At 37.5% G+C, this 17,437-nt stretch overlaps 1 protein-coding gene across 7 annotated transcripts in view; it reads right to left on the bottom strand.

The window, feature by feature from the left end:
* LYRM4 (LYR motif containing 4) overlaps window positions 1-17,437 on the bottom strand; it is an 86,318-nt gene that overhangs the window by 59,468 nt on the left and 9,413 nt on the right. For 4 of the 7 annotated variants that reach the window (XM_066325156.1, XM_066325183.1, XM_066325173.1 and 1 more), the window contains exon 2: window positions 5,093-5,213. In XM_066325156.1, the coding sequence (XP_066181253.1) occupies window positions 5,093-5,213 (121 nt within the window). Of the gene's footprint in view, window positions 1-1,861; window positions 2,062-4,355; window positions 4,694-5,092; window positions 5,214-17,437 lie in introns of those variants that run through there. The other 3 variants (XM_066325165.1, XM_066325199.1, XM_066325191.1) reach the window with 3 other exon arrangements.

The raw sequence follows: 17,437 nt of genomic DNA, 5'->3' as shown, positions 1-17,437 counted from the left end.
GTGTAGAGGTAGTTCATGGATACCGTGCAGAGACTTGATAAAACTGTTTTACCAGGATATTTATCCACTGTTTGATTATGTCACTCACTCCTGCTCTTCTACTGTAAATGAAGTATTAAAAACTTAACTGTGTCTACACTTGCTTTAAGTATAGCTAAATGGCTGGAGAGGTAAGAAAAATTCTCTGGGTGCAATGTCAGCTCTATCCTGGCTGGAAAATGATGTCCAACCATAATAAATAAAAAAACATGGCACAAGTGAAAGCCCCAGCAAACTTCCAAGGGCAATCTTCTTATCTAAGAATTTTAAATCTACAATTTTGTGGTAGAAAAATCCATACTTCTGTAGAGAAATGGGTATTTGCCACTGTGAAGCTGGAAAACAAAGAGGTGAAATTCAAAGAGCTTCTCAAGAAAAGCAGTAAAATAATCTGTGATTTTAAAACTTCCTTGCAGTGACAAGCTTGATAAGAATAAATCGTATTAGAACTCCAACAGAATTGTCTGCCAGCAGGAAGACATGACTTGCCAATACCATACACATTCCTGAACAGTAGTGTGGTGCTGCTCCTTGTGTTGAAAGAGCTTTTCCAGCTATTCTTTCCTCTTGGCCTCAGAACTGCTGCCAACATAATGCAATACATCACACAGTATTTTGCAATTTTCTTACATATACATAAAAATCAGACATAAATATGACCTGTACCCTGAAACTAATACTGACAAGAGTTTTCAAAAGGAATCTTCTCCTGCAAAGGAAGAAGTGCTCTGCAGTATAAACACAACTTGTTCAAATACCCGGAACATTTCTTAAAGTTTGGTAAGTTCCTTCTGACAGTCAATTCCAATGTCACAAACTCACAACTGTGTAAACTGGTACTAGTCCTCCAAATACTCAACAAAGCGCTTTAAGTCCAGAGGTACATACACCTTGACAATTATTAATATAGGAATATTTGCTGGTGAAAGGATGAGCAGTCAATTCAAACCAGATGCTGTCAGCTACAGTTGCTTTTTTATGGCAACTATAATTGAAATTGCTTGTCTTGCTAATATTTATTAAACATGCTTTAATATTTATGTTATTTTAATTAACTGAAAGTTTCCTTATGGCTATATAGTCATCAATTCATAATGTGAGTGCTGTATTAGTACATTGATTCAGTTTAATTTCCACTTCCATTCAAGTGTTACTCAAATTCACAATATTGCCCGGTTAAGATACTGCTAATGAACATCTTAAGAAGGCACAGCACTTGGCTACACACAGCTGCACTGACAACTTGGCTTGCTGAAAAGTAAAAGATCCAGAAGAATTGTTCTTGTTTTGCACAAGTTTCAGCACAAGACTTTACTAATAATTTTGACTATGGAGAAACATAAGAATATGAGACCAAAATCTCATACTAAGTATGTCATGGGCTTTTATCAAGGTGTAGTCTTGGAAGCATTTCATTAAGAGAAATGGAGCTAAAGTTACTACAAGCAATGGGTATTTCAAGGACTCAAATGTACTTTACAACATGCTGCAAACATGAAAAATGTTGCAAGTACTCAGCATTTATCATTATCAGCGGAACCTTTCTAACAGAGGTCTCATGCTTCAACACTACATTCCTTCATTCTACACATCTGAAGGAAAAGTAAGAGGGGTCAAGTCTGAGGAAAAACAACTCAGACACAAAAGAAAAGTTTATCTGTTCCCTTACGAAACACAGATGACCAGCCAGGTGTAAAGGAGACAGATCCACAAGTCCTGACTGTCTGAGCACTCACGGTGCATCTCTTGTCTCCCTGACCAAGGTTTGTGCAAACCACGATTCTCATCAGTTTGGATTGTTTAAAGAGACAAACAAAAGCTGTGAAATATTAAAACCCTTTTATTGAAGAGCACTCTGGTAGTGTGATGTTAAAACCAGTAAAATTGATAATACAGGCTCAGAGCTGCCAAGGAAAACAAAATAATCCTTCTTAGCTGGACAACAAGATGACTGGCAGTTTCTAGCTATAATATAAAACTGAGGAGAAAGCACTACAGAGGAATATGGAAGAATGAGACATCCTATAAATGAAAACAAGGCTTTAATCAGAGCACACAGGTCTACTACAGCTTTTGAACTTCACTGTTGTGTTTTCAGTTCAAAACCCGAGAGACAGAATGGCAAAAAGAAAACTTCAAAACACTCAATATTAGCCAATCTTCAAAGTGGCTTTTATAAATCTTGAATTTCAGCAGCAGTAGTACATTTCAGTGCAAATGCTCTTACCACTAACATACTAAAATGACTTACAATAATAGAAACTCACAAATGAAATCATATTAGCATATCTGGGGAATGGCTGTTATGACAATCCTCAAACAACTTCAAGACTTCACCTCAAAACTTTCCAAAACTTTCTATTTCACACTTATTTGTGACAATGCATTTCTTACAACACCCTTCTCTCCAGAAAAGACATCACGACATTTTGTTCTTTACACAGTAAACACACATGCACAAAAATCTTTGCCAACAATGTTGAAAATGTGTTGTTCCCTCCTTTACCCAGGCTATTATAAAATCAAAACCAACAATAAGCAGAGGAGAACTAAGCTGGAGATGAATGTTTCTCCATGCTTTTCAGCAGTATAAAGCTACTTTTACAACACTCAAGCAAATTGTACAGTGACTGACATGAACAAAATGACAGTAATCTGTCAATACTTCACATTTCCCACTAGGCTGATTCAAATAGTTATTTATGAACCTTACACTTCAACGGTCACTTTGATGACTAAACCATAAATTAGAATGTAAAATGAACATAAATTTGATTTTAGAGTAACAACAAATTGTCAGCAAAGAGGGGTATTATTTAATTTCTACTGACATAATAAAAAAAAGTCAGCAATATCAAGATGAACCACACCATAATAAACCCCAATCTTAGCAAAAAACTGTATGCTAGATCTCATGTTTGCTTCAGTGCTTCTGCATTTAAAAATAAAATAAAACTTTATATTATGCTTGGTTAGTTTTAAATATAAAGGCTTAATAGTGTCAGATTACTTCATTATTTAGATCTTCACTTAAACAGAGAGAAAGAATGATCTTTTTCTACAGAGCATTATGAAATTTGACAGCAAGTAAATATTAATATGAACTTAGATGCTCAGGTTTTTAATAGTCTGGAAGAAAAGCTTTTAAGACAGTGTTGCTATTTTTACATTTATCTCTTGCTTTACAGATGGGAGTGAGACAACACCAAAACATAACAGAAGTTCTGCAAAGCACAACAGCTTGCAATTTTTCAGGAAAAAAAAGTTTCTATTACCCAAACTCTTGTCAGGATGCATGTCAAAAAATACCTTGAAAAAATTATTTTCTTCTGAGTATTTTTTGCTAAAAAAGTTCCATTGCCTATTATGTTACTGTATAATAACATTTGTTATCTATTACTCTTAACAACATGTAAGATAAACCCTTCCAAAAGTGAATGCAGTGTGATTGTTCTTTGTCTGGAAAATGTCTAGAACTGAGACATTAAAAAGATATTTTAACGTAAGTTTCACTGTCTTAGCAGTGTTAAAATTGGGAAGTTGTGCCAGTGTCTTTAATATTTCTTGCTTTTTTTAAAGTATATTTTCCCTGAGATTCTTACATGGAATGATTGTGATCCAATTTAAAACCAACTTTAGCAATTTGGTTTTTCATGTTGGAAAAGCCCCTTAAATAGCTGCTATTTAAAACAAACATGCAAAACCCTGCAGACTTAACAATAACTGAGGCCATTTTGAATTATTCTGGTATGTCTCAGTGACACAGTAATAAATGCATAACAGAAAGATGCTGACTGATGCTGAGGGACAATCCTTAAGCTAAAAAGAAAACTTCAAAAAATGTGCAAGGCAAGACCCCCACCCTAGACAAGAGTTTAGCCTGTCAAGAATCTGTTTTAGAGAAATAATATCTTTTTTTAAGGTCTACAGAAACAAGGTAATCTGGGTTTACACATGATTTAGAGTGGGAAGAGGAGTTTTATTTTAAAATCTGTCCTAGACCTATTAGGACTTAGATCAGTAGAATCATGTTTTGCTGAGAAAAAAAGCTGGAAAGTTTTTATTTAGCAAGACTTTATCTTAAGCAAGAATTAGTAGAGCTGAAAATGCCAATTATCACCTACAGATCTGAGAAAAAACACCCCAACATTCAAATGTAATTGCATTGGAACAATCCAATCCAAATTGCTTCTTTGAGAAACACATAAATAAAAAATTGTAAGTGTTTGGGTTAAAAAAAAGATAGCAAAACTATGGTAGCACAAAACAACACCTGTTCCTGGGAGAAGAAAATAAAAAAAAGCCACTACTTTGTCAAATCAAAGGGCCCAGCTCCCTATTAAAATAAGAATCCATCAAACTGACCTGCTGGTTGTTTAAAGAGCCATACTAAAACAAGCCATGGAGCAGCAGGTGCACATATTCATTCAGTGTTTAATAAAAGTACTACTGAGCTCTGACTGGTGTCAGCAAGTGCAGATTTTGCAAGGAGGAGCTGCTTAAGCACTGCAAGCAGCCATAGAGAGTTCAGGCATAGAAACTTGCTTTCTTCCAATCTTTAGTGGTCACTTTAGATAGACAGTGGGTATGAATGAGAAGTTCTAAAGCATCTGAAGTTCAACCAACTCTACTTCATTTCTTAGTAACATGGTACCTAGCGGAAGGAACAGAGGTGCTATAAATGCTACTCCAAAAAGGCTGAAGAAAAATTGCCAGTGACTGAAATTTTTCAAAGAAAAAAACTATCACCCTATTTGGACACATTTAGCCAGCATTTACTTAATTCACTTTAGGATTTTCTTGTTCTATTACTATTCTAACACTGTATCTGGAGATGGGAAAAAATGAACACAGAAGAAAGTGAGACTATTTGGCATGAATGTCAAAGTCACCCTTCTGAATCTACGATGGAAGGACAAACAAATTCAGACAAAAACTGATGTTCATCTAGAGATGTTTCGAGCAGGGATGTATTTTTTTCCATCTCTAGTGGCATAAGACAGTTAAATGAGTAGTGGGCAATTCCTATAAAAAATGAGAGAAATAAACATACCTGCCGTTGAATAACCTCTAGGTTTGCTTTGGCTTTTTTCAGTAGTTCTTCTATTTTTGCAGAATCTGCTACGTTCTTGTTTTCTCTAAAGGCATCTCTTATTCTTCTGATGGCGTATGTTCTAAACACAAACAATAAGAGGACATGTGTTCATAGATGTGCCATGATTTATGTAATTTCAACATTCTTTAAAATATAATATAAAAATATAATATGATATAAAAAAAAATACGCACCCCCATATATATACATATATATATATGTGTGTGTGTGTGTGTGTTTTGCTCAGCTTTAGACATAGATCTTTTTATTAAGGGTTTTGTCCTGCCCAAGTTGAAACAGTGACCAGATCCTGTAATTTAAAAAAAAGTGGCTCTATTGGAGGTTACTGTAGAAAAATGTCATATTTCAAGTATCAGGCCAGTTCTAACTGCTTGTTTATGCTGCAGCCATATTGTTGGAGGTCCAGAATGGAATACTACAAAACCAAGAACATAACAAAAAGGCTAAGAGTGAGAAAATCATTCCCCAGATTATTTTGAATCAGTGTGACTATTCTTAACCTGAATATTCTAAAGGTCATTGAGCTAGACAGTAAATATAACATACATTTCTACTAGATGCAATGTTGTAATCTAGCAGTCAACAAAGGCAGATTGATGGACCAATTAACACAAAAAGGGCTCCTTCCCTGCCACCCTTTTCCTCTCCCGACGAGGTGTGTTTCACCCCTCAGTCCAACATCTCATCTATTTCCCCACTAAGAAACAATAACAAAACATGATTTCTGCAAGCTGGAAGTGGTTATAATCTCTGCTTTCAGAGAGGAAGGTCCAAAGCTGCAGCTTTCCCCAAGTCCTGTCCTTTCCAACACAGTAAAGAACTTTCACATAGTCTACTGTGCTGTCATCCTCCCTTCCCTCCTCCCCAGATATAGCCAATTTCCATACGAAAATAAAATTTTCAGATGGAGCAGTGGATACTTCCATTACATGGGTCCTTGGGAGGGGCTAGAGAAATGCAGTAAACCAATCTTGCTCATCTATCTTCCTCATGTTCCAATTCTGTAGCACCACATCACATCAGTATCACTTCTGCTATAAAAGTAAAACCCCATGTGTGGCACTGGAAGGAAACAAAAGGCTGCAAAAAGCTCACACAATTAGTTTAATATTTCAACAACCCTTTCCAATCTGGTATAAAAGTGGAACACGAGAGACGTAACTGTCTGAAACACTCTCACAGAAAATCCAAGAACAAGATAGAAAAATAAAATTATTGGAGGAGGAGACTGAGGAGAGAGGAAGAAGAGGAAAGATGAATAGCCAGTGGCACTCCATTCCATTAGATGGTGCTATCCAGCTCCTAATGCAGCTTTCACCAGCCAAGCAGAGTACTTTGTCTTTGAGCTCATAAATAATACATTTCAATCAGAGGAATCAGGATGGTTGTGGAGTGCCACTCTGCCGCCGCGCTCCGGCAGATGGTGTGTGCTTTTAATTAGGGCCTGCTCACCTATAATGTGACACTGGGGTGCGGGAGGGAGCGAGCGAGCGCGTGTCTGGACGTGTGAAGTTAATAGAATGTATTAAATATGGAAGCTCAATCTCATCTGCAGCTGTTGTCCTAGCAAGACATGAAGGGGAAGCTGATTATTTCTTCCCAAATCATTAATATATAGTGTAATTCTGCTGCTTGATAATGAAGAGATTTCAAATCACCCCATATGCATATGTAGGGTTAAACTGTGCAAAACATTTATTTTCTGAAAGGACAGATACAACAAGAGATACAACAACAAACATATATATCTTTAGCTTAAAAGAAAAAAACAACAACAGCAAGTATCTATTAGTGGGTACAAGTCTTTCAAAATGCAATACAAATGAGTAAATGCTATCTACATAAAAAAGAAAGATGAGTCAAAACCAAATTCTTGTTCAGTATAATGCCTACCGACTGGAGGTGGTTTTTTTGTTTTGTCTTGTACATATGGTGTGTCACTTGTTCCATTTTCTCTCTCGTCCTCTAATTACACCCAACAATTGTTGAGAAAGAAATGGTATGTTCATAGAAAACAGACCAATTTTTATCTATAATCACAAAGTTCCACTGTTTTTACCTTCTATTTTTTTACCTTCTAATTTTTTAAACCCTTATGAGTCTTAACACCCAAAGGAAGTTATTTTATATAGGCTTTAACACAACCTTAATTCTACAGCTAAATCCATGTATCTCTAAACACACTTCAAAGACTAGCCCTATAGCCTGGCGCTACACTTTACCGAAGTTATACTGAGATTTAATGTATCACTTAAAATAAGGATGAGCTCAATTCAAAGCTCAAACCTAATGTCTGTATCCTTTCCTCCCCATTGAGAGCTGCCAGGGAAATATTTTACCAACATTCAAATTCTCTAAAATTATGTAGAAAGTGTTAAGTCAAGATATAAACAAACTAGAAGGCTTTTTTTTTTATGTGTGTGTGTTTCTTTCTTTTAAACAACAGCTTTTTATACGCATCAACAGTTGTGAGCAGTGTCAATTCATCACCTCGACACTTGCTATATTTCAACAGTTTCTGAAATGAGAATGCATTAAAAGCTAGAACTACCATAAGAAATGCAATATTGCTTCAAGTCTATAAAAAACTAAGCCCTTCTGAAAATACAGCAGTGTGTGTAAGCAACACATAGTAAAGACACACATGTATGAGAATAACCTGTTCATTCAGACATGTATCTGGCTTTTTTATTTACAGAGCACTGCTCCAGAGATCTTCTGGCTGATGAACAGATCCGTCTGCTAATCGGCCACTCCAATGGAGTGTACTTTCAGTTCAATGAGCATAACACACCAAACCCAAACCTGTGACATTTGAAGGCACACCTAGAAATGCCAGTGGCAGCGAATGCACGGTTGTCTTCATAACACTTTACATTATCCTAAAAGAAGCACTAACTGCAGACAGTGTGAGAGCTGAAAAGAAGACTGGCAAATGAAATGATGGCTGTACCTTATGGATGATTATTTACCCAAAGGGGCACAAAGGAACTGCAACAAGTGTAACACAATGTGAAGAGGAGCTATGGCAATTTTGCCTCCCTGGCAGGCACAAACCCTCTCTCTGCTCCCTTTAGACCAGCACAGTCGGCTTGATATTTGGCCCTAGCTGAGCCAGTCCAACTCAGGAAATTGACAGAACGTCAACCTATTGCAGGAGTTAACTTCATTTTTGTTGTTTTGGGCTTATTTTGCAGATTAGTGAGCTTCTCCATGGAACTGGATGAGCGACTTCACTGAGGAAGGGGGAATACAGCACTACTGATTTTGATGGATAGAATTTGCAATTGATCCCATTAGAAAGGCCAAGCAAGTCACACAAACAAAGGGGACCTTCAAGTGAGAAGGTACCAAGCTAACTCTCCTGGGAAACAAAATAGGAAAGTAGTTTTGGATACAGTACACTCAAAGAGCTCCTATAGACCTGTGGGAAAAGCCTAGTTCCTAATGCAGTAGTATTCATTAGGAAACATCATTTAAATTAAGTCTTAAAGTACATTTCTACATTTCATAATTCATTATTTTTCCCACCTATTTTTTGCAAACAGATATTGAAAAATGTCTGAAAGACACAACAAGGTCTTTTGCTTTTATCATCCAAGTGCACTGAAATTTGAATAGAGAACAGCTTTGATTTTATCTTCTGCAGACTTCTCCAGTGACCCAGTGACAGAAGGACCCAAGCTAGAGTGTAGAGTTGAACATATTCAGTCAGTGCTCTCATACATATGCGCACTCAAAAGACCTCTTGTGATCCCTACTTACGTGCATCTGTCACACAATTAATTCCCAATTAAATCAAAGGAATGCCCTCGATGGGCAGTAGACTCGGTGCGATGGCTTCTGACCAAAGCCACCACAGGTGGACGGCTACACGAGGCAACAGATGCGCACCAGCAGAAAGCACAAGTGGTTGGGGGTTAATACGAGAACAAGGCCAGGGCCAAAACATTACCACAGACTCTCAGGCAATGGGCACTCTCTGCTAATGTTGTAAGACTACAGTGCTGCCAAATAATAGAGAAAACTAAAGAGAAAGCAGTCTTTGGCCCAATACTCTATCTTCAAAGAGTTCCTCTCTTTTCTTCCCTGAAGCACAATCAAAAGCCTAATGTGTCCTCATAAAAATGAAGTCTACAAGAAGCAAAGTCTGAAACAACAACTATTAATGAAAAATGAAATCACAGTCCAGGTACTTCAGAAAATAATAACTGCCTGGGGACTTATATATTTTATTTCAAAATGTTTACTTATGTCATGCCTGACCAAAAAACAAAAACAAAAACCCAAAAACAAACAACCCCCCCCCCACAAAAACCCAAAAAACCACCACCAAAAAAAAAAAAAACTTTGTGCTCTGCTAAATGACAAGAAGCTGAAATAACAGCACAAAAGCATACTTGCTTAAGTACACAGTTCCAAGCTTTCAAAGTAAACCTGGCCAAGCAATGTTTTTCTCAGCATCACTTTGCATTCCCCAGTATCACAATATGCTAAAGGTTTAAGTCATCCTTCCATCTTTACAAACATGTTGACATCTTGGCTTTGTGCCTGTCAACAAATGCAACATATTAATAGGCCACATCAAAGTCACAGGCACCACACTGCAGAACACAATGGCTATTACAAGTTGTGGCCATTGAGCACACACATGAAGATAGGACAGTTGTGGTACACAATCTGTGCAAGCTAAACTGATCACAAGGGAAAGTGCCACCAGGTTAGAATATTCATATTCAAGACTTTTGGGAAAGGACTAGAGTAAAATGCACTTTCCTTTGACTTCTATTTAATAAATTAAGGCAAGTAGCAGTAGCCAAGCTCTAGGAAGCCCACTGGGGTTAACAGCTCTGGAATGAAGTATATAATGCTTTCATTTAAAGACACCATGTGTAAAAGTGAAATACTCATTACAATAGAGTAGCATTACATCAAGTCAATCAAGTCATCACCTTTTTGTAAAAGGTCAGTTTGCTTTTACTAAACTGTATTTTCTTACCACTGTTGCCTTCTAACTAACATCTACTAACTTATGGTAGCAACAGGATGAATTTTCAGAATTTCCCATTATTACTAGCAAAATGTGAAGTAAGTGAGATTTGCCCAACTAAATTTTCAGAATTATGCATTATTTAAAAAAGGAAAGTTTTTATAACAAAAAACCATCTGCAGAAAAATAATTTTAGCTCACAGTAAAGTTCTATTAGCATAAGTGAAGATGTCCTCATGTACAGAATTACTTTTGAGAGAATGCTTATTTAGATGTATATGTGTGTACATATGTGTATTTCCATATATATGTGTGTGTATATATGTATTTATAATATTTTTTCCTCTACAAAGGTCTCATTAAAAGACACCAATAAAGCTGAAGCAAAAGCTGCATGTAATTACCATCAATTACTAAAAAAAGAAACACTTGACAACAGATGTGTATTTGAGACTGAGATGTAAGTACCTTAGAGGGAAGTAACTGTGACTGGTCTAATTAAATGCAAGACCAACAGAGGGGAGTGGACACAACATTTTTTCAACAAGTTGTTCCTCAAACTTCATCACTAGACACACTTTCAGCGCTGCCACCTTAAGTTACAGCATAACAACAACTACATCTGCCCGTTTTCTAAAAGCAAAGCCTATTCTTGCAACCAGGATTTCTTTGGGGGAGTCAGGGTGGTGGCTGGATGCTGGGAAAGGAGGAAAGAAGAGTAAAGAAAAAGAAAGATTAGACTGCCGGTTAACTCAGTATTATTTCCTTGAATTTTCTAACAAAGCAGAGTCACTAGACAGACTTCACCAAAAGCCCTCAGAAAGAAACCTACCAGCCACTACTTGGTTTCTCTGCTAACATACAAATCATGAATTCCAATGCAATTGCTAAGAAATATGTCTAGAATAGAACAGCACTAGAGATAATTTATGAGAGAGGATTAACCCAAAAGAACAGAGAAAAGGAATAAAGACTGATGAACATTAGAAAACACATTTGAGAGAGGGTGACTGTAACCCAGTGCATATAATACATGCTTTATGATCAGATACAAGGATTTGTAGCTTACTTCTAAAGCAAATACTGCCATTTTGCATCCCAGATCTCAAAACATTTAATAAAAACTTCTTTTTTTCAATTTAAACCCAAAGAAACCTCCCTAGATTTTTAGAAAGACTTGTGGATGTTTTTAGAAAAGGAAACTTTTTTCTGACTGTATCTTTCCATCGATTTGTGTCTGTACCTATTTCAAAGAGCATGGATGACCATCTGTGATCAACAGGATCACAGAATCATTCACATTGGAAATGTGTCTAGGAGGTCTCTAGTCCCACCTCCTGCTGAAAAGAGGGTCAGTGATAGCATCAGATCAGATTATTCACAGCTTTGTCCAGTCAAGTCTTGAAAAACAGGACATTGACCAGACCACCTTGCTCAGAAAACAAGCTCCATTGTTTGGCTGCCCTTGTGAGGAAAAAGCTTTTCCTTAAAGCCAGTCTGAAAGGCTTCTCTTCCCTTCTGTCATTTTTTCTCCTATCAGGCTCTCTGGATACTTTAAGGTACCGGCTGCTTTCAGGTTCCCTCGATGTTGTTTCTTCTCCAGGCTGAGCCAAACCAGCTCCCTCAGCCTTATCTCACAGGACAAGTGCTTCAGCCCCCTTGGTAGCTCCTGCTGAGCTGCCTACAGATTGTCTGTGCCTTTCCTGATGGGGGCTGAGGAGGGCAAGACTGCATGCAGAACTTCAGATGTGATCTCCCTCCCATCAGTCTGCTGGTTGAGCAACTCCTGATACATCTCAAGATGCTCTTGGCCTTCCTTGCTGCCAGGGCACACAGCTCTGTTCCCAAAGACTTCCTTCCTCCCAGAATACTATTGGTACTATTCATAGTTAACGACGATTATTTTTTTCAATTCATTGAAACACACATTTTTGTTGCTACATTTCTAAAATAAAAACAGTTATTGGGTTAATTCGAATTGTAAGGAGTCTCTGCAGAAGGGAGTGCTTTTCAGGAGGTCAGGGTTAAGAGAAAAAGTAAAGATGTCCAAATGAAAGCATCCTTTTAATCTTAATTGGAGTTGCAATTTCAATGTTATATCACAGAAGAGGCTAAAGAAGAGGGTTATCAGTGAATGACCCAACTGCACGAGTTGTTCAGTTAACGAGGCACCAGGCAAGGATGTGCTGCAGGAACTATAACCTGAATTTGCTACAGATGAAAAGCGTCCTGATGGCCTGAAATGAGTAACAGCTCTCTGCTGAGCTTTCACTGCCAAGCCCCTGCCAACTGCTCTACAACCAGGACACCGGGGTAGCTCAGCAGTCCAATTACCAGGCAGGGAATGCCTTGAAATGACAATTTCAAAACCTGACAAGGCTGATCTCCCTCTTCTTCCTTTTGAGACAGATATATACCATTCCACTTGCTGTGCTGCAGTTTCTGAACAGTTCATAAAAGAGGCCTGGCCTGCTGTGTATAGCCACTACAATATTTTTCTGGAAAGATTAGTTTTAGTGCAATGCTGTGGCCAACATTTCTCTTTTCAGCATGGCTAGAAAATGGTAGCATGGTATAGCCTCACCCTGAATATTGTGTGCAATTTTAGTCACCACAAGATAAGAAAGATATTAAGCTATTAGCATCCAGAGGAGGCCAACAAAGATGGTGAAGGGTCTTGAGGGGAAGCGATACGAGGAGTGCCTGAGGTCACTTGGTCTGCTCAGCCTGGAGAAAACTGAGGGGAGACCTCATTGCAGTTACACCTTCCTTGTGAGGGGAAGAGGAGGGCAGGTACTGATCTCTTCTCCGTGGTGACCAGTGACAGGACCCGTCTGGAGTTGTCAGGGGAGATTTGGTTGGATTAGAAAAACGTTTTCCCCCTGTGGGTGGTTGGGTGCTGGAACAGGCTCCCCAGGGAAGTGGTCACAGCACCTGAACCTGACAGTTCAAACACCTGGAGTGTTTGGACAATGTTCACTGGCACACGGTGTGAGTCTTGGGGATAGTCCTGTGCAGGGCCAGGAGATGGACTCGATGATCCTTGTGGGTCCATGCCAACTCTCCAGATTCCGTGATTCTGTGACTTGGGTACCCTGAAGAGGGCTAAACATATTGCACCTCTTGGTGATTTAATTTAGGGAAGCACTGGGTGCTAATCAGCCTTTCTGGATGCAAGTATTTCACACTTGACAGTGGAAAATGATTGCCTTTGATGAAGCAATAGTTGCTAAGGTTATTTTAATTATGCAGCAGGACATAAGGTCTTGGGATATTCTAACTTCTTGGACTGCAGTATGGTTGGTCCGGATGATGATAAGATTTCGACAGGACATTTTTGAAACACAGCATTATTTCTGAAAGTAAAGACATAGTAAATATCTAGTTACAGAACACATATTATTTTAATATGGAAATTATGCCAGTTCCTTAGAAGAGAAAAGGGATCAAGTATCAGAAATATGTCAATAGTATACAGTTTTAAAATAAATGAGATATTTTGACTTACAAAAGACTTAGAGAAACAGTTCTCCGAAGGTCATCTGAGGTGAAGCTTTGTTGGCCATTTTGACAGACTAGTAATTTTCAGTATACTGAACAGACTCCTAACATAAAGTTTTACTTTGCAAAAGTGATCTTTGGATTCTAGCAATAAAGACAGTTATATTGCCTTGATTTTTGCTCAAGTAAATTGAGATTTCTGAGACAGAAGGATGCAAACATCATAGGTCCAAATGGAAGAAATTGCATTGAAATTAGATAGGCTCCAGTTATCTCACGACAAAGGCAACAATAAACCACAAATGCAATTTATTAAACAACCCACATGAAGTAACATACCACCTGCTCTGTTTATATACAACATACTAGATGTTACAGGATTTAGAACATTGAAGTTACTATCCAAAATTTATTCTCTCATCTATTTTTATCAGCTTTACAGCTTATCCAAAAATCTTTGTTCCTTATAACTCAGCCAGTAATGACAAATATCCCCTACTGGACTTCCTACCACCACTTGGCTCAATGACCTTCCCTCATTTTTAGCAAAGCACTGCATGTTTAGTTTAGCAAATTTACAACATCACTTTTGACAGCGATGGATATTTGAAATTACTTAGCAGCACATAAAATTCTAATATACGCAAAGTATATTAGTCAAATCTAGAGCCTAAAAAATCAATATGGAATTTTTAATAAAATCAGCATCCTACTTTGTGCAGATAAGAGAGTCCTGAATATTATTTTCAGATACTTCGGATTGTAAATATATGCCTTTGGACAATGCATGTAATGTTTCAAGAAGCTCAGATCCAGACTATTCTAATTATTACCAAAGGCTCAGAAAAAAAGAAATGCGGGTTATTTTGTACACTATGGACACTACTTAAGGCAGACAAAGTCAAATGAACTAGATCTTTCTCTCTGTATTCTTTCTATTTAATTAGCTATACGATATGGAAGTCTTCATAGACTTTAGAAATTATTATACCAAGACTAAAGAAAAAGAGTTGAACAGTAACCCAGAGTTGAACAGTAACCCAGAAATCCAAAGGACACAAATTCTGGGTGTCACTTCATCTCCCACAGGAAGTCAGATGCAGCTTCTTACATGAAGAAAGAGCAGGAGGACCCATGGTGAAGAGAGGCAAGAATTGAAGAAAAAGAAAATTCTGCTTGGTAAAGCTGAATGACTGTGCACCACACAGTGAGGCAGATTTGAGGTTTTCAGGTAGGCACAGCTGATCATCTGCACAAATAACACAGCACCCCTGTGCACCAGGCACAACGTGCCACAGCTGCCCACTCTGACTTTCCACACTCCACAGCTCTCACCTCACCTTGTGCTACCAGCACAAGCAAGCATTTAGAAAAGCCAGACCCTTTGCAGGCAAGTTATGGAAAAATATATCCACAGCTCTTTATCTTTGGGGCATGATGGTGACTAGCTAAGGCATACCCGAGACCTCTGCTAGCTCCAGTAAAGTAAATTCAGCTTCTCAGGACCTATAGATCCTATATATTTCCCTAAAGTCCAGAAGTGAAACAGGAATCCAAGCAATGCTAAAACCTAAGTGAAGTAACGTAGCATTCTTCAAAGCTACTTCACATCAAAGAAAGGAAAAAAAAAAAAAAGTGTTACACGCTTTTTCCTACTATTTTTCCTGCAGTTACTCTGAAAAAATATATCAAATAGATTATCTATCTGTGAAATATGAAGCCAGGAGCAGCTACTAGCCAAAATGTTTCTTTTGGGCTATGTATGAGCTCCACCTCTAAAACTGCGGTGCATACACTCCTACTCTCCAAACTAGATTCCAGCATACAATGCAATACTTTGATCTGACAAGACATACTTTAATATCAGACAGAAAAATGAGATTAAATTTACAACTCTAGGTATTCTAGTCTAGTGAACAGAAGTCATTCAATAAACCTGCTGACAGATCCTCTGTGCACTTAAACAGTTTAACTATTGTAACAGAAAAGGAGATCAGATGTATTCAGGAAGACAAAGAGAGCAGTCAGTTTTCCTTTTTAAAGAAAAGAAGCATTGACAAACACCTTTCAATATAGGCAAGGACAAGTACAATAAATATAGACATTAAAATCTAGGGGTGAAGCTATGCTAAGGTCAGTGATTTTTAAAGAGTCTTCCAATCAACCTCTTAACACTCTTTCTAAGAGTCTTACACTATGAGAGAAAAAAATTACCATACTATATTTCTATATCTCTATACATTCTATTTAATAAGGCTAGGTTCAGAATAGTACATTTATATATCAAAAAAGATTCTGCATTTCAAGCAAAAAATGGGCTACAAAACCCCCCAGATAATACTTAAGATGCTAATTAAAATGCTAATTAAAAGTTGCAGAGTAACAGTCACTCACGTGAGTGATGGTAGCACCTTCTGTCCTCTGACTGCAAGCAAGGAAATAGAAAACATACAGTAAACACCAGCTCCTTTTCCTCCCATAAGCACATGGCTGCTGGCTGCAAGAATTTCTTCTCAGATAACGTTTACTCTAAGTGCGGAATTAACATCTGGCTTAAAATTCAGTAACTCAGACAAGTACTGGCAAAGATTACTGCAGGAGATGTTAGGAAAGAGGTATTAGGAGTGAGCAACTTATGATAAGGTTTTCAGCATAACATTTTATGACCAGGGCAGACTACCTTCCCTTTCACATGAGACATGACCTTCCACTCCCTGAGTAGCAGAAGTTGTTTCCAGTCTAGGGACGAATTACCAACACAAGTTGCTGAAGCACGAGGTCCCCGGCTAACGGCAGCAATAACCTGCATTGACAGAGAATTTCTCCTTCAAGGGTTTCAACAAACTGTTGGGAAACAAAAGCCCAGAAGCAAGCCTCCAAGTCCATACAGGTTAGTAAGCACTGCCACTAGTTCACAGAACAAGGAGTTTTGTACAGATGTATGTACAGTATACTTTTTTGTCCAACCCTGTATTGCTGTAACTTATAGGACTATATTCATCCCATGCTGCCTTTGCTTTTGGAAGTGACTGTGAGAGTGCCACGAGCAGTTTGATAAATATTCATATTTCCATGCAAAATCTGCAAATAATGAGCAGCAAATTTGGGTATAAATTATGAACTGAAAATAATAAATTAAATTTAGTAAAAAAATGTGCTCAATAGCTCTGGAAATCAAGAAACCTATTTAGCTTTCTACATGACATGCATTGCTTATTACTGTTGTGTAAACAAAACACTTGAACATTTATTTTCATACTGTAAATTAGTCAGATCAGGCAAAAAAACATTATGAGTGAGACATCTAATTTATTTTGGCCAGTGATAAAACTACTTAGATCAATCAATCAACGTTCCTCCCTTCAAAAGTCGTTTACATATGAAGACCATTAATTTGAAAACCTATTTGCTAACTTATTGTACTAGAAAAATGCTGTGTTATTTTACATGAGTCAAAGATGTTTTCTGAAACTTAGCAGCAGGTTAGTTTCATGGCAACACAATACAGTTCAATTTGACACTGTCAGTATAATTCAAGCTATAAGCTTCAAGGACTGTCTTATGCATTTCATTTGAGCTGTATTGACTTTAAAACATCTTCCTGAGAAGGAGGCAGTCTGATGTTATTTAAATAACTAAAAACACTGAATGTATTTTATGGATGGATGAATGAATTATTGTTTCACAAAGAATTCTATTAGTGATTCAATCAAAAACTTTATGAAATGTGATGGTTTCTAACTGGCCCTTTACACCTTTAGTTCCCTTTTTTTTAACTGTGACTAACAATG

This window comes from Sylvia atricapilla, chromosome 1 (genome assembly GCF_009819655.1).
Source record: "Sylvia atricapilla isolate bSylAtr1 chromosome 1, bSylAtr1.pri, whole genome shotgun sequence".
NCBI classification, from domain to species: Eukaryota; Metazoa; Chordata; class Aves; order Passeriformes; family Sylviidae; genus Sylvia; species Sylvia atricapilla.
The sequence above is the reverse complement of the archived record's forward strand: the minus strand, read 5'-3'. Positions and strand labels throughout refer to the sequence as shown.